The sequence below is a fragment of the Clarias gariepinus genome, chromosome 7 (genome assembly GCF_024256425.1).
Source record: "Clarias gariepinus isolate MV-2021 ecotype Netherlands chromosome 7, CGAR_prim_01v2, whole genome shotgun sequence".
Taxonomy (NCBI): domain Eukaryota; kingdom Metazoa; phylum Chordata; class Actinopteri; order Siluriformes; family Clariidae; genus Clarias; species Clarias gariepinus.
The window spans coordinates 10,831,807-10,857,594 of NC_071106.1; the positions used below are offsets into that span (position 1 = coordinate 10,831,807).

General features: G+C 40.0%; 1 protein-coding gene across 2 annotated transcripts in view; it reads right to left on the bottom strand.

The window, feature by feature from the left end:
• The window catches only part of ets1 (v-ets avian erythroblastosis virus E26 oncogene homolog 1), a 45,496-nt gene extending 20,885 nt beyond the window's left edge, over window positions 1-24,611 (bottom strand). Inside the window, exons 1-3 of one of the 2 annotated variants that reach the window (XM_053500049.1) lie at window positions 24,485-24,611; window positions 22,236-22,331; window positions 18,574-18,724 (exon numbers count right to left, since the gene is read on the bottom strand). In XM_053500049.1, the coding sequence (XP_053356024.1) occupies window positions 18,574-18,724; window positions 22,236-22,304 (220 nt within the window). In that variant the 5' untranslated portion in view covers window positions 22,305-22,331; window positions 24,485-24,611. Of the gene's footprint in view, window positions 1-1,555; window positions 1,975-18,573; window positions 18,725-22,235; window positions 22,332-24,484 lie in introns of those variants that run through there. The other variant, XM_053500050.1, reaches the window with a different exon arrangement.
• Window positions 24,612-25,788: the final 1,177 nt, after the last annotated feature.

A 25,788-nucleotide genomic window follows, 5' to 3' on the forward strand; every position in this document is an offset into this window, starting at 1 on the left:
ACCACAGTGTTTTGGCAATTCGAGTGCAACTATCAGCATTTTTAGTACTGTTTTTCCATGTGCCTGATAACATTTGTGTATACAGAAGTGTTGCCTGTGCATGTAAATGCAAGAAGGCGAAATCATGCCTGCTGATGTGTGTTGATGTTACAATGATTCATATCACATACACACACATCTACACACACATTACACACACACTCATACCTCAAACTGCAGTCGGTTTTCAGTTTGACACTTATAGTGCGAATAACATTTTTCCATGATGTGCATACAGCTGTTGCGGTGTGTATGATCGACAGAGTAAGCAGCATGCACAGATGTTATAATAACAGTCAGCTTTTTCGCTCAGGAAATCCAGCGGCCACTGAACTCGCTCTGCTCCGCTGACCGAGCACAAACAGGGTCAGGCTAGAAAAGTGCACTGGACGGGTGTACACGGGGCAATATTCGGTCACTCCCTTTCTCTAAGCATTAACTAGCCTGCACAATCATCACCTCAGTCCAAGTTTCAGGAGTGTCTTGTCAGGAGTATGAGGGGGAGGATTAGAATGCTGACTGCTCAAACCGCACCTCATGTGCATTTCCCAGACTCCTTCTCCCTATCTCCCTCTCTTCATCACGGTCAAGCATGTGGCCTTGCCCCTGCTCCAGCGCCTCGCCCTTTGCCTGGCATCAAACAGTGTCAAACAGCGCTGACATGAGAATTGACAGATGTTTCTATTTCAGACGTGCATGATGACCGAGTGCAAACCCGTAGCCATAATGTCTGCCTTTATGAAAGCTGATCTCATGATGGCAACATACATGGCATACTGCTTCTTCTCAAGTAAAAAAAAAAAAAAGTTGCATGCACTTAAAATAAAAAGAAAAAACTAAACAGAAGAAGACCACTTAATCTGATTTGCTCTGCTGGTCATGTATGCGCGACAAATTCGCCTCGCCCTTTCGTCTGGCTTGGGATACTTGCATGGCACAAGCAGGCAGCATCATGACAATCAAGCAGCTTCTCAGCACTACTGGATGCACGAGCAAAGAAGATGAGAGAGGTAATACGAAAGACGTGCAGCTGAAAGACATGCATCTTCAGCTATCAGAAGCACTCTGGTAGAAATGTTTAAAAGCTGCATGCACAATTATAATAATAATAATAAGAAGAAGAATCTTGCAACAACTTTGACAACTTTAAAGGTTTGCACTGGTGCAGATATTGTTCCAGTAATGCGATGAGAAGTCGCAGAAAGCTTCCCACACACGCACGCACGCACGCACATACATACATACACGCCGCACGCGCACACAGACGCTGCACGCACAATACACACTGCACGCAGCTCCTCCGCACCGAAAGATAATAAATAATTGATAGGCGCATCTGGCGCGCGCTGTGCTCATCAGCATCGCGCGTGCTTGCGCGCGACGGCTCTGTCGCGAGCTCACCCGAACGCCAGTTTAAATCCTGGTTTGTTATGCTAGAACTTTAGCATAAAGCTCAAAAACAACAACAACCGAATTGTAATTTGTTTTAAAACAAAACAAGGAAATCTCCACTCACCGTCTGTTTTCTCGGATTTTATTATAGTCAACGTTGGCGTCATATCCACGGCAGCCGTCATGGTCTCGCATTCAGCGTGTAAGTCCCGTTATGTTTCTGTTTACTGAGGTTTAAAAATGCTTTATTTTTTATATTATATTATATATTATATATGATTGTTTTTTAATATATTATCTTAAAGTATCCTATATCTGGTAACAGCGCTAACTTCTCTCTCTCTCTCTCTCTCTCCTTCCTCACTCTCTCACCCACTCACTCAGTCTCTCTATCCTCTCCTCTCCTCTCTCTCTGCCTTTCTCTCTGGGCGTCACTGTGTGTGTGTGTGTGTGTGTGTGTGAATGGGCGGCGTCGAGTCTGATTCAGTCTTCACTTAGTTCACACTATTCATTCCTTCTCTCATACCTTTCTTTTATACTCTGCCACATCTTCTTTCCTATTCTAATGCAGTATTTGTTTATTTGTTTTGTTTTTGTTTGTTTTGTTTTATTTGTTTATGCTCCTTTTGATTTCTGAATAGGTACAGCATGGGAACTTGCCATCCTCTTTAATTATTTCTCTTTCCTACATTCCTTCAGAGGCAGATTTCACAAGAAACAGAAGTTACGACTTGTACCACCCCACCGTAAATGACGTTGAGCAATCACTCAAGACAAAGTCTTATGCAACTCATTGCTCAATTTCTGATATCGTTCTACACGTCCATAAAATGATAGTAGCTGTCGAATCGGCGATGAATAATCACTAAAGCGCAGAATGAGCTGGTCGTGCATGTATGCATACAGTATTTGCATGGTAAGTGTGGGTAGAAAGGATGTGCCTTGATTACCGCTGTTAATCAGATATCTTGGAATTATATAGAAATTTAGTGTAAAGGCGAATGAAAAATAAAAAATAAATAAATGCAAGTATCCCAGTAAAAGGAAAGTGGAAAATAACTCACCAGTAGGGAAAGATGGTTTACCAGTTTGACCATCTAGACCTCTGTTTCTCTATCTGGAAGCTGCTCAAACCAAACTGAATTCAGCAATGTATTCTTAGAAAACTATGGTTAAATACAGGGTGGCCCAAAACTCTGTATCCATATGCATTTTTTCCCCTTACATGCAGTTTAATATCTGACACCCAAAATGGCTTTGTGACTAACAAAACTAACAAAATTCACAGATTTTTTTTTGGGAGGGGGTCATTTGAAGTTATCGGGAATCTGCCAAAAACAAAACTGCAAAAACAAGAAACATTTCATCGTCTATGCCACTTATTCAGGATTAAGCAGTTGGCCTGGAACCTATGGCAGGTGATTTAGGGCATGAGGTGGGGTTCACCCTAGACAGGGTGCCAATCCATCGCAGGGCACACACAGGCAATTTGGGAACGCCAATTAGCCTATTGTGAATGTCTTTGGACTATAGGAAAAACTGGAGTACCAGGAGGAAACCTATCAATTACAGGAAGAACATGCAAACCCACGCACACACCGGTGGGAATCAAACCCGGACTATGAAGGTGCAAGGCTAACCACAAAGCCACCGTGCCACCAGTAAAGAAATCATATCTAATATATTAAGACACGTTCAATGTTGTTGTATTTAGCACTAGAGGTTACCCGTGGCTCCATCCACATGCAGGTCCTGATGCTAGGGTGCTACTGTTACCTATGAATGGGGTGTGTGATTAACTCGCTGCCACTACTCACGCTGCTCCAATTTTTCGTCAGCTCTGAACTCTGCCTGTTGTAGGCCCTGCCTAATGTTACATTCACTGAGGAACGCCTGTGACACGCCCATATTATGACATAAAAGTTGCCGATGATGCTGCATACTGTCACATTTATTAAGGAATGCCTGTGACGGAACCACCAAGTCAATTTAAGCACTGGTTTCCTTTCTAATATTAAAAACATTTTCTCTATGAATCAGGCCACTCTGTAAAGCACACTAATAAATTATATGGCTTCAGCCTCCAAGTAAATGCTTAAATGTTACAGTACATGTAGGACCCTATACCAACAGGTTGTTGTTTCAGGACCTCATAATGAAGCTACCCTACTGAAAAATCCAGCTTAGTCTGACCAGCTACAAGCAGACTGGGCTGGTCAAACTGGTTGAAAAAAAAAACAGTCTTTAGAATTTAAGTTTTAATGCAACATTATTATGTAAATGATTAATTTACTGTAAGTTACACAAACATTGCTCAATTCCTGGTATCGTTCTACACGTCAATGAAATTAAAGTAGCTGTTCTCATTGATGAATAATCACTAAAGCACAGGATGAGCTGGTCGTGCATGTTTACATGAGGCAATTAGAAAAGGTTACTGCTCAGTTTAGTCATGTAACACAGTAAAAAGAAATTATCAGCTGACAATAATGGTCCAACATCTTCTACAACACTGGACCGGCCGGACTGTGTCTTGACAGCTGGCAGCTGGTTAGACTAAACTGAAACCTTGAGAAACCCTAGCACTCAACAAGCCTCTGCATTGAGATCTAACTACCCATGTCTACTATTCCATGATTTAAATGATAAATGTTTTCCCAATGATAAAAAGCGTTGGTCAAACAGACCAAAATGGGATTCAAAGTAACTTAATGGGAAGATAAAGTTTCAAGAGGTTCTGGTGTTGTCGTAGTATCCGGTGACAAACTACACTGATGATACCCACAAATGATACTGTTTACAGTACCTTATTAACACATCAACTTATATCACAAGACTTACTAAGCTTATATTACAATCTATCCAAAAAACAAGTAAACCATGCTAGGTCGTGACTTTGCAAAATGAATGTACAGCAGATTGGAGCGTAGAAAGCTATGTGAAATAAATTGGTAATAATGTTCAACGAGCCAGCTCTTAGTCATTGTGTGTGAATATGCTGATGAGAACGAGTGCCCTTGCAAGCCAGGCCAAATTCTATAAACACCTCAGAGTATTTCCTGCCCACCTTGAGTGGATCAATAAAAACCCAAATGTGGCCTTTTACTGAGGATCCTCTCACCGCATCCACAACCCCGTACACAGTGCTGCCCGTGTGGGACTTTTAACTCTTACTGTGTTCCCTTTTTTTTTTTTTTTTGCAGATTTCCCAAGTTTATTTTTCCTGTGAATATAATCTATAATAAATAAGAAGTTTAAACAGTAAATCAACTTGCCATTTAACAATGTACTGTATACAAATTTTATTTGTCTAATTCTTGTCCAAGTCTAATATTTGTCTTTGTTTAAATTATTTACAGTGGAATAGTTCACTCAGCTTTATTATTTTTATTATTATTATTATTATAAATATTATTATTATGAAGAAGGAAACTATCTATGGATATGACTATATTAAGCTGAAGCTGAAGTATTCATGGATTTTATTTTGTAAGATGGAAAACAAGAGATAGACAGAGAGAGAGAAAGTCTGTGCTTGCATTAAGCTAATTAGCTGCCATGGCAACAGATTGCCATTACAATTGTCATGTGCTGATGGGCTGGCTTTGCCGAGTGGCACCCGATGGCCTTGACAACTATGAGAGGGCTTGTCAGAAGCATTCATCCATTTCGGAACAAATGTTCTAAAAAACCAGGACAAAGCAGTCTTTCTTTCATTTTAATCAAAGCATTTTTTTCTTTTTTTTTTAGAAAAAGGAACTGTGTGTCGAGATAGCACTTGGTCCGTCTGGGCTTGCGTATTCAGAGTAACCCTGTTAGCCCAGTCAATACCGGCTGGTCTCTTTGAGCAGTGGGTTTGGCCATGCCACCTGCCTCCAAATGGATTTGAGAGAGCTGGGAGCCAGAGTTATTGATCAGCTATAGATTTTTAAACAGGGATACCTCACATTCTAGCCATTAGCCTGCCTGGATAGTGTTTCAGCTGACAGATATGAGCGATGATTAGAATTTTTGGATCTTCTCGAGGGCTTCTGTGGTCAGCGTCTTAGAAAAGTCTGGCTTACAGAAGCTAATAAAAATAGGAGGTGATCCCATACTCCCCATACATTGTTCAGTCACTCCCTCATTCATTCATTCCCTTCCCTCTCTCACTAGCCCTCTTTGTTTTAGCCTTAATGAGTGCCTTGTATAGTCCTTAAAAGGACAGGCTAGGCTTCTCAAAGCCCAGGGGCAGCCATTAAGACTAATGGGGTTGCTGACTAATATCATAGAGAGGGCTTGCTGAGTGGCATTTTTCTCTTTATAGGAAAATGCAGGGATGGGGGTAGGGAGGGTGTCTACTTGAAGTCTGTCATTTCTTCATGCAGCTTTGATGCTATAATGGGAGTGCTTACTGAGCAATTGCACATCAATGCTGTAAAAGCCTGTTAGCAGTGTCCATGGGGTTAACTGAGTTAGAACTAACGAGAGCGGGACGCTTGTGCACAAATGTGGTGTAACCTACACTCTGATATTCGCAAATGCTTACTTGCATGAGAAAAGTCATGGAAAACTTGTTAAAAATGGGATAGGATGGGAAAATCCCTTAATCCCAGAAAGAAGAGTAAAAACTGGGAAACCAGTTAATGTGGTTAATATTTTGTCATGCATCATGACCAGCATAACTACTGTAATCCTCACCATCATTACACCATTATGTGTGTCTATATATATATATATATATATATATATATATATATATATATATATATATATAATTATGATTATTTTGGCATTCGGGGAATCCCAGTCACTGAAAGATCTGGGAAATCCCACCATTGTTGTGTAAGAGTGAGATCCTGATCTCACTCACACACTCTTCACATGCTTGAGGGAGTGTTGAGTTTGATTCGCAAAATCTAAAATTCATTCTTCCTTCCAAGCTGGACTGCGACTATAACTCCTGAGCTTGTTGACTCCCCAAAACAAAGCTGTTGCTTCGATACGGCCATGGAAAAAGAGTTTGATGTTATGGAAAGCATGTGCTCTGCTTCGGAGGAGCTCTTAGTTGTATGGGAATTAGTCGAACAAAAAGGAAGTGCTAGCCCCTTTAGCAAATTATACTTTACTATAGTGGGAGCCCTGTAACTTGGATGACTCTGGGGTAAATTCAGAACCAGCAAATGAGCACGGTTCAGACATGTATAACGACAAGGTTCTGATGTCTACCTTTCTCATGCTAAGAGTGCTGTTGTCATGGTTTCTGAGCGATGAATTTCTGGCATTATGTGGCACAGGCACAATTGACCAGGTCAGTGTATGTGAACATTATAAAGATGACTCATTAAACATTCTAGGTTGCAATGCAATCACTATTGATGCTGGTTAATTCATTAAATATGTTTAATAATGTGTAGGAGTGCACGAACATAAACATTATGATCAATTTTAAACAAAAAAAAGTAGTTAAGTATAGCACTACCCATACACTTTACGGTTCACAAATACACTGTAAAAAATTATTTAATATAGGGATCAACGTAAAAACATTTAAATCTTACATGCATTATGTAAATATGATATGGTTACAAGCACTATTAGCTTTTTATTCCTGAAATTTCCATTTCTAAAATCCACCATTTACAGTAAGTGTCTAAAGCTTTTTTTTTTATTATTATTAATATTAAATAAACATCATTTTGCAATTTTTGTTTAAATATAGATCCGAGGTCAAGACCTACAAGGCAAAATGTTGTAACTCATGCCTCTAATTACATGTAAGAAAAACATTCCATAAAGCAATTTAAAAAATAAAAATACATGAGAATCACAGAGTTATGAGAGTAAAAACTCACTTTATTTCTCTATATAATCCCCTGCCTCACTAATATACTTATCTCAGTGTTTTACTAGTGCTTGAATACCTTCAAGATCAGAGCCATGATCAGAGCCAATGCCTGTTTCAAATCTGAAATGCTGGCCTCCCAGGAACTTCCTAAATGGGTAAAACATGTGGAAATAGCTTGGAGCAAGGTCGGGACTGCACTGAGTTTCTGTAATGTGCAAGTGGTGTTAGTGAATTATTGTGTGTACAGTTGGCAGCAAGTTTTATGTTGATTTTCAGTGATCAGGCGTTCCACTCGCTACATCTTCACGGGAGCGACTGCAGTGGACTCTGGGATCATCATTCACAAACATACAGCCTTCTTTAAAACACGTGCACCATTCAAATGGTGTTTCTGTGGCTAAGAGTCTCATCACTGTTCTGTGCTTTTTAGACCTTTATTCACAAGACATTTCATCACAAGTCTTGGTTTGACTTGAACGCCCCTTATAAAACTGGAAAGTTGATTGACCCTACTGAGGATCAAGGTCTCTTCTTAAATTATTAGGGTTCAGATCAGGGATTCTCGTAAGATATATTCTCTAAACAGATTTGTTTCATCATCTATACCACTTAATCCTGTATTCAGGGTCATGGGAGGCCTGGAGCCTATCCCAGGAGACTTGGGGTACACCCTGGACAGGGTACAGATTTGTTTCTTGCACATTATTTAATGTGTACAATTACACACTATTTAATAATAAAGCCAAAGACTTTTCTCTTCTTAAACCTTCCACTGTGGCTTCTCTGCTTCAGGGCTGGAGATTTGAATCTCACCTCTGATGTATGTGTGCGGAACCTGTTCTCCCTGTGTGTCCTGTAAGGGTTTCCTCTAAGTACTCATAGTGTATGATTGGGTGTGTGAGTGTGATTGCATGTATGCCTGTGGGTTGTCAGAGGTTGATACAGTATTCTCAGCAATGTAACTTCCCATACAGCAGTGACCGCTGACATGAAATCATAGGTCAATGCGGCTTACCATCACTAAGAGATGTGCACCAATGATCAATGCATGGATGGATGGACTTGTTTTTTGCATTACTAAGTTTAGATTAAACCCATTTTTGTTCAAAAGACCAAACCAACAAGCTACTGTAGGAACTCAATGATAAATAAAACTTGATGATGATGGGTCGTGTTTTTCACTACTGTAACGAAATTTAACAATTTCCAGAATCTCACTAGTTAGCCACCAATCTCAATCTCACCATTAGTTTCGATTATGAAATGAATAACTTCCTGTAAGGACTACATTAATTTATCTGTCTGAATTGAAACCCATTCAATTAAACTGAGCAGCTAATTAAAAAGATATAATAACCAATGAAATAACAATAAAACTAACAGCCTTATCAGTAGCTAATTGTAGCTCTTAGTGATCGCATACGACATGGACCCCTGAGAACCACGTCTTTAGTCATTCTTCTAGCCTGAAACCACGTTTTCCATCTTAAAGAAATCACCAGTCATGGTGCCCTGCTTACATCGGACATGGAGACCCTGAGGCTGGTGGAGAGCTTTTAAGGGGCATGTGTGGAGGGAGGCAGGGTTAATTCTGGAACAGACCCCCCCCCCCCCTTTCCAACCCCCCTTCTTTCCCTCCTGCTGGGTTCATCACAGAGGAACAGGCTGTCTAAAGAAAGGCCCAGGTCTTTCAGAACAATTAGCACGGCTAAAAAGCACATCTCAGTCCTCCATTAGCTCAGCCATGTGTCTGTCCATTCACCCCATTGTGGAACTAATTAAATTACACCCCTCCTGCTTCTCCTCCTCCTCCTCCTCCTTCTCATTTTCTTCCTCTCCTCTCCATCTACATCAAGCCTCAGATGTGCCTCAGTCTTTCTTTCCTACTTTTCATTTACCTACTCAGTCCTACTTTAAATACCTTTTTACTGTCTCTCTCTTACACACACAGACACACAAAAAACCCTATTTGGCCTATTGCTTTCTTTAATAGCTCACCCTGTCCTTGGTACTGTTGCTCTTCAGGCCATTGATCTGTCAGGTCAGAAGGCCAGGATCATTATAAATATTTCATAGAATGGAGGAATGCACACACACACAGTGTACTGACACACGACACTCCCCATGAGATCTGAGAACATCTGAGATGATCTTATTTCTCTCTTCCTCCCTGTGCTGTACCAACATGTGAGTCATTCCTTTTATTGCTGGGTTAAATAAGTTTCACCTCCCATGTATATACTTAGTGTAACATATTTCTTCATTAGTGAACACACTGCAAGATTTCAAGTGAGGAAATAAATTGAAAGGGGGAAGTCAAGAATTTCATCATTAGATGTTTGGTCACACTGCAAAAAAATTTATATCAAGTGAAAACATCTTGGCAGAAAGATAACAGTGTGCATGATTTTGCATTTCACGAATATAATAACACATGTAATTTAAATATAAATATATACACACACTAACAGTCAAAAGTTTGAACACCCCTTTCTGATTCCAAGGTCTTTCCTTATTTTCATTTCTTTCTACATTGTAAACTATTCTGAAGGCATCCAAAATATGCAATAATCTCCTTTGAATAGTTTCTATTGGGATGTGTTATTTCAGATGATATTGAGAACTTGAAATAAACTTTTCCTCGGCAGCACAAGTAGGCTTTGGTCTTGCTTTCCTGAAACAATCTTTCTGGGAGCCAGTTTCATCTTGTTGCTTGATGGGTTTTGCAAATGCACTTTCTAATACTGATCTTGCAAGAACCATTCGAGAACAGCTGGTATTTGTGGCTTAAAATAACTGTTGTGTTGTTGGTACTTCATTGCCTAATGACCTATGTGTTATTTCATAGTATTAAAATCTCAAGTATTGTGCTAGAAACTACAAAGCACCTGTGTAAGACATTCTGGATAAGTCAAATAATCCAAATAATGCCAAATGTCTGAATGTAAATGTAGAAAAATAAATCCAAACTTTGTATATTGGTGGTACATTTCTACAACTAGTTAAATTCTAATTCATCAAGCGACATTATGTTCCGACTTCAAAAACAAAAGAAGTCCAAATACACAGTGGCATGCGAGAGTTTCAGCTACAGTGGTTGTAGACAATTTTTTTTTGGCTAAACATGAAAGACTTTTGTGGAATTTGCATCATTAACCATAGAGTAAGTTTGTTCTCTGCACTGTATTTATAGCACTGTTAACCTGTTTAGGTTGTCACACATTGCATTTAGCTAGATGCAATTCTGGGGAAAGTCCACAGTGTATGATTACAAACAACATTTAACCTAGCTAACTAAATATGAAGTTCTTTGTAAAAGGTGTTTACTGCTTAAAATGAGAACAGCTAAACTTTTGCATCAAGACATGACCGATTAATCTAAATGGTGTAGCTGTACAAAGATCAGCCCAAAGAAAAGTCGCGCACTCCAATATTTTCTTTGATATTTAGCTTTGGTAACATTAAACAATATGGTGGCCAGTTCATGTGTGAAAATTATTCTTCATGCTCCAGAACTCTTTCACAATTCTTGAATATGGAAATGCTATCAGGGAAGAAAAACTCCATGGATGTGATAACCTGGTCATTCAGTACATTCAGGTCATCAGCTGAATTTGTAGTCAGATTTGTTATTTGACTACAATAAATTGTAGTCAAGTAACGTTGCTGAGGCTAGCCTAGCTACATAACGTTACTGAGACTAGACTTGACCAACTGAAGGAACCCCAGATCATAACACTGCCTCCAGAGGATTGTGCTTCCCTTCTTATCCTGACGCATTCATCGGCCTGGAATAGGGTCAATCTGAACTCATCTGACCACATAACCTTTTTCCATTGCTCCATAGAATAGTCATTACACTCCATGGGAAAATTTTAAACCAGTTTATATGTTTTGCAATACAGTACATATATTTTATCTATATTAAACATTGTTTATAAAGGTGTTAAATTTTTTATAGGTTGTATATACTTCCAAGTTTTTATTTAAATTTCACACTTCTAGTACTACAGTACTACTACTACTACTACTACTAATAATAATAATAATAATAATAATCAGTAGCGAATATTGATTGCATTAACTTTATTTAGCTTATTTTTTATGTTCCTTTTTTAATCTTTACTTCTCTCTCTCTCTCTCTCTCTCTCTCGTGTTTTTTGGTGTATAGTGGAGGGAAGTGTGCGCAGGGCTGATTAGCATCACTGTTTCCTTCTTTCCCATAACCCCCAGACCCCCACCGACCGCCTGTTTACTTTAAGCCAAAAAAAGGGGCCTTCACTCACAAGGACGTGCCCCTCGTCAGAGAGCCCTACGTCCCACTCCTCCAAACACACGCGCCCACGCATGCACTTACAGAAACACACAAGCACACTCACACACTCTTCCGTATCAGCCACGCAATGTGCAATTTGTCTTCTCCCGTACTGTCCAGCTGTCAAATCACATCTCATGAAACCCAGGCGACTGGTCCCAGGGTGCCCAAACACAGCTGCTAGCTCAAGCAGAGTGGATGTTAGTGCTTCCAAAAGTACACGCAAGCTGCTGGTGTGTGTAGCTGGGACGATGTTTTCACACTGAGCTCCTGTAGCAAAAGCTAACCCAAAAATGTGTCACTTTAATTGATGAAAGTGTAAAAGTGTTTATAATACCACTGCGCTCATTAACACTGATTTACACAGACAACAGAATGAGCATAAAGTATGTAAGATTCACAGATTCGCAAAGTTCTTCAAGTCAGGATTGTGTGTGTGTGTGTGTGTGAGAGAGATAGAGAGATTCAGGATGTAGCTTAAATTCTAAATCAATTAAAAGTTGTACTGAAAAAAGACTACAGCAATAATGATGATGATGATGATGCCAGGCAAAGTTTAAAGCTCATGTATTAGCATACGTATTACAGACACTAAAATACACCCAGTGGTGTCACTGCAGCAGTAACTGTGCTACTAGTGGTGAGGGATTTTCTAATCTTTGGGCTAAAACTTCATAAAGTCTTAAGTTTAAAAGATAGACCATCAAGATTCCAACGTACCGATAACACACCCAATAGCAGAAGCAGTGTGGGACGCAAAGGAGAAGACGAGTGCAGAAAGCAAGGAAAAAATTGTCAATAAAAATGGAAAGGTTAGCTCAACCATATAGCAGTTTTTTTGTGCTGACCAAGATCAGAGCACAGTAACAGTATGTGTAACTTGTGTTACAGTTTTGACCAAAACTGGGAACACAACATACTAATTTTACGGTTTACTTATAACATTGTATTTACTGAGTTACAGAGCTTATATTTCTAATAACACATAAAATATATCAACGTGCAAGTTGATTGTACTTGTGCTCTTTATTTAATGTGTCTGTAATTTTTCCATTCTCCTTATTTATTTTTATTCAAACAGTGTACATCTTAACTAAACCTTTTCTCTGGCTGTTAGAGGAGAAAAAAAGTTGAAAAAATATATATTATGATAAATTATTTGCCTTGTCCACTTTAGAATATCAGCTAACTTCCTGGGTTGTATCCCGAATAATGTTAAATGGAAAGCTAGAGTGCTAGGGTGTACAACCATGGTTCCACCCACCAGGTATTGCCCTTGATCAGGAGATAGAGATTTGGGATTCCGACATGTGTTAGAAGGTAGTTAGCTTTGTAGCTCGCATTAGCCATGAACAATTGAACAAAGAACACTGATGATTCAGGGGAACTTCAGAATGACTTTCAAGCAAATACTAAGGAAACAAAGTGCCGTTGAAGATGACATAAACTTATCAGATGTGGTTTCTTGTTGAAGGTGCTTCTGTAACTGGTTTGGAATGTGGGTTTTGACAGGCAGATTCTGTCTCCTCTTTCCAGGACTAAGGACCGTACGAACATACTTTGGCCCATGCTGCAATGACCGTTTAGTGTAATTAACGATTGTTAGAATACCTGTGATGCGGACTGACACATCCCAGTGCTGTTGTGCTCTATATAACCACTCGTGGAATGCCAATCTCATCCAATCAGTAGTAACTGTTGCATAATTGATATCATATACAATTCCAAAATATTTTCCCAAAGAAACTGTCACTGGAGATTGAAGAACTAGCTGACCATCCACACTTTAAAGGGGTCATACGGTGCTACATGCACTTTTTCAAGCTGTTTGGACTGAAATGTGTGTTAGGAGAGTGTGTACACAACCACTCTACAATGATAAAGAGCCGCCCCAGTGATTTTCTTTTCATTTATTAAAATAAGATGCCCCTTCTGAAATCAGGCCAATCTCAAATGCCTGTCGACACCGACAGAGGCCGCTCCTACTATAGTTGATTGACACTGGTGTTTTAGCAAAGAGTGAGAAGAAGCTGTCGGCCATTGTTTTTCGCCGCTGGAGCAAAATGTCGCCTAAGCGAGTGTGGTGTACAGTTGTTGGGTGTAATAGCGAACACAGCAATCGTCATTCACTACCGACATCTGAGCCGCTTAGGACGCAGTGGCTGAATTTTGTTTTTGAAGCTAACGTCCCCGCCCATCTACCTAAATGCGTTTTGTTTGTGCTAATTATTTTTCACCAGACTGCTTTATGAACGAGGGTCAACATAAAGTAGGTTTTGCTAGGAAGCTGCTCCTAAAAAATTATTTTTAATAATCATGATGAATGCGGAGTGTGAGTTAACTTACGCTCTCATAGAACATGGTTATGTCATCTTCTCTATGTACATCCACCTCTATATATTTCCTAATCGCACATTTATAATAAACAATGCATTAAGGTGATTGTCTAGTTGCAAACTGTGTACGTAGTCGGAAAACTATATTATGCTTACCTTTGTAACGCTAGATGGTTTATAACGGTGTCTGTCAATGATTAAGAAGTCATGTAAACACATCAGTAAACACATCGCGTTCGTATCTCTCTCAGTACACTAACCTGTGTTAGCTTCTCCGCTTTTTTTTGTTGTTGCTCCGGCAGCGTAACAGCCCGTTAATTCATGCCCATGCAGTGATGAGAAAGACAAACGAGTCGATGCATGTCCATTCTATTAATTTCTTTGTTGTCAGGCGATATTACAAACTTCTGGGTGGGTTCCGTACTTAAATCAACCAAAAACTACTTTTAACTTAAAATAAATTAACATTTATTGAAAAATGGGACTGGATGACCCCTTTAATGCAATTCATAACATGATCTCTTGCATCTCTTACGATCATCCCAGGAGTAGACTTGAAGTGGAATAGAAGCACAGAATTTAAAGTGCATATTTATGGATTTAAAATTGGTTTTGAATGGCATTCAATTGTTTTCTAAGTGTAAGTGCAATCCAAAATCAACGTTTTAGCATCACATATTGTAGTTACATCAAACTCTCAGACAGTGGCGCTGAACATAATACCTCTCCTCACTCGGACTGAGCTTAAGTCCAAGGTCAAAATCGCACGTAACTTAGATACACCTATCCTTAACCAACAGCATACCTCATAACTTCTGAATAGTCCTTGAGCCTGAGTGAAGATGGTGCACATCTGTAAGTGCGTGAGCCTTTGCAGTGCTATCTCTGCGTGAGCGTGTGTTTAGCGCGTTAGAGAAATAGACAGGAGGTTTGGTGTAAACATGACCGTGGCATGGAGCATGTCAGGAAGTAATGTGTGTGACAATGTGTTTCCAGCCCAGCACATCCTTTACATCTGCCGTAGATAGCATGGACTCGCTCACTAACTACATACTGTACTCTAGATAAAACATTCTCACACTTTTATATACCTTGATGAAACACACACACCCTGTGCAAATGGGACGAAAAATTTGACACAATGCAGACCAAAGTGGAGCGTTTCATGTTTCCCATATAGCTCGCACGTGTCACAGGGGAGCAGTTTATAGTCCGTGATCTGGTTTAACTGCACGCACCTGCAGCACCAGCAGGCAGCCATCAGCTCACAGTGTACACTTATATGTACCAAGGATATGTGTTTCATGACACACCTGGAAACCAAAGGGAAGCAGGCTAACTGTATTTCCAGTAGTGTTATAACGATTTCGGACCGGACCTCCTGCTCTAATTATCTACTTTTTTTTCCAAGCAGGAAAATATTTGGCCTTCATGTTTCTCTGAGAAATATGGCATTGATTAATTACAGCAGGTCTTCTACATGTGAACACGTTCAAAGGATGAAAATGATCTGAGCTGGAGTTGTTCAAAGACCCGGCTGAATGAGGCCTAGAAAAGACAGGAGCAGGTGGAGAACCTGTTTCCTCATAAGAAGAAAACGACCTTAGAAAATATCCTACTGAAAAGCAAATTAAGATGTACAGCAAGGTCTGAATGTCTGAGATCAAAGAAGAAAGCTCAGATTTTGATTAGGATAAGCCTGAAACTATTAGAATTTTGAAAAACCTAAAACAAATAAAGAAAATGTTGACTTTACAGGTCATAATTTTTTATACACTCTATAGTCGTTTGTAAAAAAATATTTTTTTTTATTAATCAAGTCAATTTGACAAATGAATGTAAGTAAATCTGATTTAAAATACATCAGGTTTTTTTTTTTTAAACTTGTAGTGTCCATGCTGTCCTTAAAGCAAAAAAAAAGGAAACATGCACAATACTGCAATAATAACGCAAAAATATTTGGTAAATTGAGTTGTAGCTCATAATAGCCTTTGTAATGGAAAAATGGTGTTTATTAAATTAGAAAAGAACGCAAAAAAGTCACTTAATTAAAAATGATCCTAAAGCAAATATGCATGGAAACCAGTAACTGCTGTTGATTCGTTAACTATTAAGCCCTTAAAGTGCAATTTTTTTTTTGCATCAAATTCCTTAGGCCTTATTACATTTGAATTATTATCTCTAAGGTTATTATTTAACCCAGGGTTAGCAGTGGTTATTGAGGTCTCTGGGAGTCAGAGAGTAAACTGGTCCTGCTCGTGGTTGCTCTTTAACAGCCAAGGTCAGACTGTTTCAGTTTGACTAACAGCTCCTGCTGCAAGCCAACGGTTTCTGGTTTTGGTGGTCTGGCTGAAAGCACGTGAACCTGTTTTGAGGTTACTTGTCTTACATAGTGTCTTACATCCATTCATTTTTTGGTTTTGCCTTTACTAAGCAGAGCTGTATCAGACTCAACCGAACAAAAACCAGCATGTAAAAAATAAAGCTATATATGACGGTTATGCGTAGCTGCTCTTCACTTTCTGAAATTGTTAATTGCAGTTCGGTAGTATCTGACGTCTAAAGTACACAGATCAGTCGTAACATTATGCTCACCGCCAGATGATTTAAATAACATTGATTATCAATTATATAGGAGTAAACTGATGACAGGATCATTGGCACACAAGACTCATTTATGCCTCTTGGGACCAAAGGCCAGCCTGTCTAGTCTGATTCCACAAGAAAGCCAAGTGCATCACAGCTTGCTGTGTATGGGGCTTAGCAGGCAAACAGTTCAATGTTGTTGATTCAGTCTCCAAATTCCTCAGATCTCAAGCCAGCCAAGCTTCTATGGGTTGCACCAGACAAACATGTCCAATCGATGGAGGACCTTACACGCACCTTACACTTACAGAATTTCAAGAATATGTTGACAGAAACTCCAGCACACCTACAGAAGTCCTCTGGAGTCATGTCTCAAGGCATCCAAGCTATTGTGGTGGCAGAAGAGGAGCCTAAAATCTATTTTGTTTCAATATTAATGGTTTTAAATGTTATGATCGGTGTATAAACTGACATGCAGAGTCCATGGTTCAAACCTGAGCTCAGATTACTGTTTGAGTGGAGTTTCTCCATGTTCTCCAAGTCAGGGGATAGAGATGTGGGTTTCATCTAGGTTATTTGGTTTTCTCTGGAAGGTAGATAAGTTATACTAAATTGCTCCAGGTGTAAATATCAGTGCATATTACACGTGATGGACTGGCACTCCCAGTCAGGTTGTATTTCTGTCCCATAACCATCATTTCGATGGACCCACTCGAACGCCAGACCAGGATAAAGCAGTTATTGAAGATGACTAAGCTGAAAATGTAAAACCATGATTGCCTTTTACACTGCCAGTGTGTTGGTGCCACTTCACCAAGAACCACATTCGGAAAACTGAGAATGGTTTAAGATTAGTATCCAGAATTTCTGAACAACTTTGAACTCAACTTTGTCCAGCAACTAATGCAATGTTCTAATGCTGGTGAATGCTTTAGATGTAAAATTCAAGGAAAGCATGTTAATTAACATCAGCTGGAAATAATATTAATAAAAAGACCTCTTATACAGTATGGTCTAAACAGTATGTTTAAAAATGGAATGGAGGCTTGTGCAATCTCTTTTCGGGAACATTGGGTTCTCTCACGCATTGCACTGGAGAAAAAGCTTTTTTTTTTCTCCAAGTGATACTGTCAATGGTCATACACTGGAAGTATTGCAGGCTTTCAGTGAGTGTGTGAGAGTGTGTGTGTGTGTGTGTGTGTGTGTGTGTGTGTGTGTGTGTGTGTGTGTGTCGCCAACAAACATCAGCAAATCCCATCATCCCTTCACGGTCCCCCAGAGGCCCAAGGCTTGGGAAAAGGACAGCCGCTGTTGCACCCTTGTGCCCTTGCGTCCTGCCCGGGAGGTGACGGAGGAGGAGAGCTGATGCCCGAATAACGCAACCCCTGCACACACGCACATACACACACTCGTACATGCTAACATGGCATGAATCATTGTCGCTGTCGTATATCAATGTGAAAAGCAAAGAGGGTGATGTCAAACAGAGGCAATGTACTGGGAGGAATGTTCCCATTTTAAATAAACGACGGTCAAAAAAAGAGTCATAACCGAAAAAATGTTGGGCATGTGCATACCCTCCCCCCTTCATCTGACTCCATACACTTTTTTTTAGAAACACACACACATACACGAATGTGGCAGAGAGAGAGCACTGTTCTCTGGGGACGACACGGACATTGACCCCAAAGCGATGCCTTTTCCAGATGCTTTCTTGTCTTGTACTCAAGAGACATGTATATGTGTGTGTGTGTGTGTGTGTGTGCACTCGTTTCATGCACTTATACAACAGCCTCTGTTTTCCGTGAACAATCTGCTGCTCTATGCTTTATAATGACATGAATGACCTCATAGCGAACACTTCAGATATGCAGGAATTCACAAGACACTTTAGGACTTTTTCCCATTTTAAACACTTCAATGTTAAAGTTAGGAATGAATCTATGCAGATTATAAAGAGAAAAAGATTAAGAATCAGTTAGCACTCAATAAAAAAAAAGGAAGAAGAGGAAGAAGAGACGAATGTTCATTAAAGTTGTAACAGCTATGAATTATGTGTCCATTCCCAAGGAGCTTACCATTGGGGCAGGACTCTGGGCCATTGGGTACTTCCTGCAGCGTGATGTCATGGGCATATGCAGCCCTGGCGGGGGGTGCATGCTGGGGATGGCACACCCCAGGGAGTTGACTTGGCGTTACCATGGACACCGCCATCCCACCAGTCTGTCTCTGCGAGAGTTCAGATAGACACAGATAAACGTTAGATATCACATGCAAACCGGCTTTAATTTAACCGGTTACATTCTCTGTGCTGAGCTGCAAATAGAGTGGTGAAAATTCTGACGCAGTTTTATGACCGACTGATACGTAAAGACCTAAATGAGTCACCGTCTTATTTGTCGCTATGGGAATCTCATTCACAAACATGCAGCACCGGCAACCAGTAAAAAACACTTTAGTTGTGACTTATGAAATCCCCTGTGTGGCCTGAAAAGAGCTCGAAATTCTGTAGAACTTATGCGTTTGAGCAGCATATTCGTGTCTTTGATCTCAGTGGGGTACTGACGTCAGTCCAGCAAAAGGGGAAGTTAGAGACTGTGTGTGTGTGTGTGTGTGTGTGTGTGTGTGTGTGTGTGTGTGTGTGTGTGTGTGTGTGTGAGAGAGAGAGAGGGTTCAGCTCTCTGCTGACTCCACTGGTTACATAAAAAATTCAGCACAGATTATCAAGATTGTTAGAAGGCAGCAGATAGCAAATCTGAACATTGGTGTCTGGGAAATTCCCATCGTGTAAAAAAAGATGATCTCAGACCAAATGTACTTTTCTTGGGTTAGAGCACACATATTTAAAATATGGCAGCCGCAAAAGCGGGCATTGTGTGATTTGATCTCATTGGAGGATGTTAAAAGGGAAATTCTGTACCGATCGAACTGGTTTTGCAAATCGGAGGAGCCAGCGTTTATGATGTAGCCATTGCATTCACAAGATTTATGGGACACCAAAAGCAAATTGACTGAAAGGCATGGGGTATTACAGGAACAAATGAGCTTTGCACAGTTACTTCTGCTTTGTGCTGACTTTATCAAGGTCAAAGTAGAGGTTTTGTGGTAAAAGAAACTGTTAGGATTGCATTTTCCTATGAGCAATGTTGGTACCTCTGGCACAGGGGAGAAGGAGAGTTATATGACTGATTTGTATGATTTATACAAATAGAGACACCAATGTTGCCTGAAGACTTACCCTGAAGTGCCAGAGCCAGGCTGTTGGCGCTAGGGGAACCCAAAACCTAGGTGGTTAAGATGGTTATGTTTTTGGCTGGTTGATGTACAGCACCAGTACAAACATTCTTCTTGTTGTTTTTATAGGGGAAACAATTATTTTATCAATCAAAAAGGCTTACTCATCTTCTATACTGCTTTATCCTGTATTCAGGGTCATGGGGACATCCTCGACAGGGGGCCAATTCATCGCAGGGCACACACACACTACGGCCAATTTGGGAACGCTAATTAGCCTAACCTGCATGTCTTTGGACTGTGGGAGGCAACTGAAGTACACGGAGGAAACCCACCAAGCATGGGGAGAACATGCAAACTCCATGCACACAGAGACGGGAATCGAGCCTGGCCGGGAATCAAACCCCTCGACCCTGGAGCTGCAAGGCACCAGTGCTAACCACTATACCACCATAGGTATACTATTTGAAAATGAAACAATCATGTGTATGATGTTAACATAGCCATCTAAGACTGAACATATTGTCCAGTGATAGACATTGTATAGGGATGTATAGTAGTCTTCACATGACTCCTTTGAGTTAATAGATGTATTAACGGTTTTCTGCTTCCTCCTGCTGACTGAAACATCTTAAATATTTACAGCTGGTGGTTACAGCTCTCTGCTTTTGTGTTTAATGCAAATGTAAAAATCTCTTTTTGTTTTCTTGTCCTCTTCAGGGGAATGTGCCGCGTAGGAGGAACTCCCAGTAAAACGTCAGTGCTCTTACTAAATTTAGGAACCATCATCTTTCTCATTTAGTGTCAGTTCCTCCCGTCAAAATTCTGGATTGGCGTCTCAGTGACAGGATCCCTGATAAGTGAACTAAAATCTGACTCCAAAAAGGAGTGAAGCTCAGACTCTCTGAACGACCGTTCATCTGATAAAGCCTGCTGCAAAAGCAGAGCCTCTGTTATCAACCTAAGCCCTGGTAGTCGCTTTACAAGGTTATGGTACTGGCAGGATTGACAGCAGGAGGAGACTGTCTGAGACTCTGAAGCCATGCGAAGAGAAGACAAATGGATAGAGGGAGTTGTGGATAGAAACGGAGGGTGGATGAGGGGATTGTAAAGGGAAGTAAAGTCTAGAGGAGGATTTATTGGTTGGAAGACGGCATGCCAGAGTCAGAAAGGGCATCGCTGTCTCTCCCCATGTTCTCTAAAGCATGGCTGGCGACAGGATGTTGATAAGTGAGTAGTGAAATCAGTAGTCCTGATGAGCCGATAGTCAAAAGAGGAGGTAGCGTACTCAAAATTCTCACCAGTCCAATCCTCCTGTCAAGCTACTCGCTTCTCTTGTTAGTTTACCGGCGCAAATAATAGAATGCTGGCTTATTTAGGGCTTCTTTCCACATTTCTAAGAATGAAAGTAGGTCTCATCATATAAACCCGTCTTTCAACAGAAATTGCTTATTGTTAGAAGCTCCAGGCTCTCATGCGGTCTTGTTATTCGGATGGTCGCTCTGTGAATCCGATTTCTAAACTCCCAGAGCCTCTTTCTCTCTTTGAGTCTTTCCTCTCATAATGTGAGCACAGAGAGACCTGAAAGCATCCCTTTTCTTCTTTAATCCATGTAAATTCATGAATCCGACCGAGGGCACACTCAGCATAGCCTCTGACCATGCCAAGAGACCTGCAAAGTCTCATCTCAATTTCAAAAGACACGCCGAGCGTCTGGGCACATTAGCCGAGTGCTTGGACTCTGTATGCGTGGACCGGGTCGGCTGCAGATTAGCATGTGACCCGTTTGGGCTCCATTCGAGCGCCTCCTCGAGGACGAGGCCGTGCATACTGATTGCCAAATGTTCTTGCAGCGTTTTGATCACGCAACTTCCATTCAGCTGATCGTGCTTCTCAGAGCGCAAGCGTGGGATCCATGAACTGCCTTAACCCTGCTGACCCTGCATGGCGGCAGACAGACGCTTTTTCACAGAAGTGAATGTGTTTCGTTTTCTTTTCACCCCACTTAGAATCTTTGCTGAGGCTTAAAGGATTTTTTCAGCAGTTGTTTTATTTATAGGGAAGATAACACGTTGCCAGGGATTTTTAATGTATCGGATGTAACTGCCATGGCTGTGACCCCTGCCATTCTGCCATTCTACACTCAGATAAAGTTGTGACACACAATAAACTAAAGCCTGGGTAAATATAGGAGACCTCAGAACAGTTAAATCGGTGGTATTTCAATTAGTGAATGACACTATTACACAACCGCATAAAGAGAGCATGACTAGTTATTAGAAAACAGGATTTTGTATCCATTTGTGTTTATTAAATAGATTTTTTTTTATCTTGCAAATGGATTCTTTTTTTTTTTTAACCTCTTGGAAAGCTTGTAATAAGGTTTCAGACTAATCTAACCCCGCTCTAGGATGAACTCGGAGGTGTGTGTTAACACTCTGTCTTGCATGAACCTCATGCTATAGTCTGCTTAGGGCAAACCGGGGTAATTTATGATGTGTCTTACCATCACGCCCAGATGGTCAGTCGGATGATGAAGCTGGTAGGAAGAAACTGGATCCATATAGTAACTCATGGTGGTCTGTGGAGCCGCACTGCAAGCCTGGAGTGGAGGAAGAGCACATAGCCTTCTTTAAACAAAATACGATATACATCGCTGAAGCAAGCAGTTATTATTTCCTCAAATAAGCAAAGAGCAAATCTGTATAGGATTAGGTTGCATATTAATACACTGAATAGGTTTTTAAAATAATATGGGTTATGCGTTGTCCTAAAGTTTCCTAGAGATTTAGAGAATTTGTTTTTAGACTCATGGATAGGTGTATAGTAATGGCTATAATGTAAGCAAGTACCTATTTTTTTTCAAAGACTAGTGTTTTATTTAGACACTAGTCTGACCTGAATGAGTCTGTTGGACATGTCTATGTCCATCAATCAATCCCTGTTTATCTGAGACACAATTCCCACTGAAGACATGCTGCTAACCTGGAGTTCTAATCACCTGTCACTCAAATGCAGAACAGCTAAAATAATGGCATAGTAAAAGACACACACACACACAATGACTGATGTCAGTCCACAATCTGCAAAAAAAAAAAAAATGGACTGGAGCTTGGATATCAGAGAAAACAGATTGAACTTGATCTGATTCTCTAACGAATAGAAAATATTACAATTCTATTTGATTTTTTTTTTTTTTTTGAGGGGGGAACAATTCAAATTTACACATGAATAAACTTGATTATATTGTTTGTTTTTATGGATGTAGATTTACTTTTAATTATATTTTAATTTTCTGCTCTTTTCTGCTCATAATTTTGACTAAATATGTTGTCTAGTATTTATTTCTTTAGTCCTGTCTAAAGAAATAAAATTGATTAATTATCATGTGATAGACAAGATTTCAGTACCAGCATAGTAAAAATGCTATTCTGGCAATAAATATAATAATAATAATAATAATAATAATAATAATAATACAGGTAGCCAGGGAAGTCATGGCTAATAGATTAAGCTGTTAGATATTAGAATATGTTTTTCTCAGTATGAACACAGCTGCACAACGTACATAACTTCTGATAATACAGTGTAGTATCTTCTTGCTCCCCAAATAAAAATCATTTTATATGCACTGCTTTCAATACATCTTATACTATGCTGATGTTAAATGTTTAACTATAATGCACTCTATGCACTTGTCAATGTTAATTAATTAATTAATTGCACCAAATTGCTTTGAACTTTAATTACATCACTGCACAGTTCACAGCTTTAGACCAGTAACCAGTAAACGTGTCAGAAGCCATACAAAAAGTTTTAATAGCTTAGAGTGCACACTTGAGCGCCTCCTGTATGTCCAGCCCTGTCTTTGGTTTTCCTTTCCTTCCTCCCTCTGCTCATCCCTTGCCATCCCTTTATCACTGTTTACTGCTGGAGGCATTAGCCGAGAGGGCTGGAACCCAGCTGTGAGGGTTCTGTTTGTGGAGGGAGGTTGGGATGCACGCTCACGCACACACACACATATTTTGCTGCTTTAGGTGATTCCTCAGTGTGTGTGTGTGTGTGTGTGTGTGTGAACATCTTGAACTGCTTAAGGATTCTACCTATGTAACTCCTAGACAAGTTTTGAGGTGACTTTAACACTTGGGTCATCTAGAGGTTGCCCTGGTATTCAGTCATCTCAGACTAAATAAAGGATGTTCTTTCAGAAAACTGATCCTGAACTGAGTGCAAAACAAATGATCAACATCCCTGGCTGTTTTGTTAAGTATGATTATAAATGTACAGATTACAGGCAATCTAGATCATAAGATATTATTATTATTATTATTATTATTATTATTATTTTTATTTTAATTATTATTATCATAGAAGTTACCTCATTCATGTGAAAATCATAATAACTAGATCAGAAGGTATTATTATTATTATTATTATTATTATTATAGATGGATAGATAGATAAATAAATAAGCAACATAAACTAATGCAAAACAAACCTGGTAGCATAATCAGTGCATTTGCATTAAATTAAATATTAATATTAATATTTAGCAATAATATAGCAATTTTAACACCCAAGCCCATAATCGTTTGCATGTCTGAGACCCAAGTTTGCATGCACTCCGACTCCAGCGCCACTTGCCCATTAAACCCTCCCCGGTAAATCCCTGCTCTCTCTTTCTCTCAGCTTAATAACACACATGAAAACACTACTAACTTAAAAAAAACAATGATAACAGACCCCTCTCCTTACCGTGCTTAAGGTGAGAATAAAAACTCCTGGATCTGATCGACTCAGTGCGCTCGTGCGTTGTACCTGGCGTTGAAGTGCGCGCGCCGCGTCTTTTGGGAACAGAGGGATAAAAAGAGCGCTCAGTGCGCGCGCGCTCCCGCCCTTTGGCCAATTAGCGCGCGCGCCGCTCATAACTCACTTCAGCAGTTTTTTTTTTTTTCTTTCACTACACAGTTCGCAAATGATGCATGGGAGAACCGAGAGATCCAGAAAAGCCTTTTCTCTCACAGCACTGCTGCATGCTTGGGGTTGGAAATATGGTGAAGCAGGAGCTAGTACGAGCATGCACATGTGTGAAAAGAGGGGAAAAAATCAGGATTCAGTGAAACATAAGAATTGGCAGAAACTGACTGAGCAGGTCATTGGTCTGAAAAAAATAATAATAGGATAATAAATTCTTTCTTGTTCCTCATTACGAAGCATTGTGTGTATCTATACTTGCTTTGCTTCACTTCAATTAGCCCAGATAGTAGGTATTTGCAAGCAAACATAAAGGAAAAAAGAAATTATCATAATGTATGATATCGTTAAAATAAATTCAGATAGGCGGCAGAGTGGTGCTGTCTCCTTGCACATTCAGGGTCTGTTTAATTCCCGCCTCTGATCTGTGTGTATGGAGTTTGTATGTTCTCCCTGTGCTTAAGTGAGTACAGTGATATAGATTTCCTAAGAGAACAGAAAATCTACTGTCATTCAAACACTATGGGCAATTTGGAAAAGCTTAACCTGCATGTCTTTAGACTGTGGGTGAAAACCAGAGTACCTGGAGGAAACTCACCAAGCACAAGGAGAACATGTAAATGTTCTCCTGCACACAGACTTGAGGCAAGAATCAAACCTGGATCCTGGAGGTGCAAGGTGATAGTGCTAACCACTACACCACCATATGCTGCTACATGTCAAAATACCACCTACCAAAAGAATCCAGACACTTAACAATGACCCACATTTGTGGTCCTTCCCTAAACTGTTTTACCAAAGTAAGAAGCGCACAACTGTCCAGGATGTACAGCATTTGTATGCTGTAGCATTACAATATCTCCTCACTGAACTACAAGGGCCAAACCCGTTTCATCGTGACACAATCTTGTTCACAAAGCTCACTTTATGAATACATGGTTTCCAAGGATCAAAGGGTTCTTCTCTTCGAGTGTCCTGCACAAAGCCTTGACTTCAACTCCAGTAAACACTTTAAGGTTGAAGCATGATGAGACTTTACAACAGGCGTCCTCACTCGACATTAGCACCTAACATCACTTGCTCTT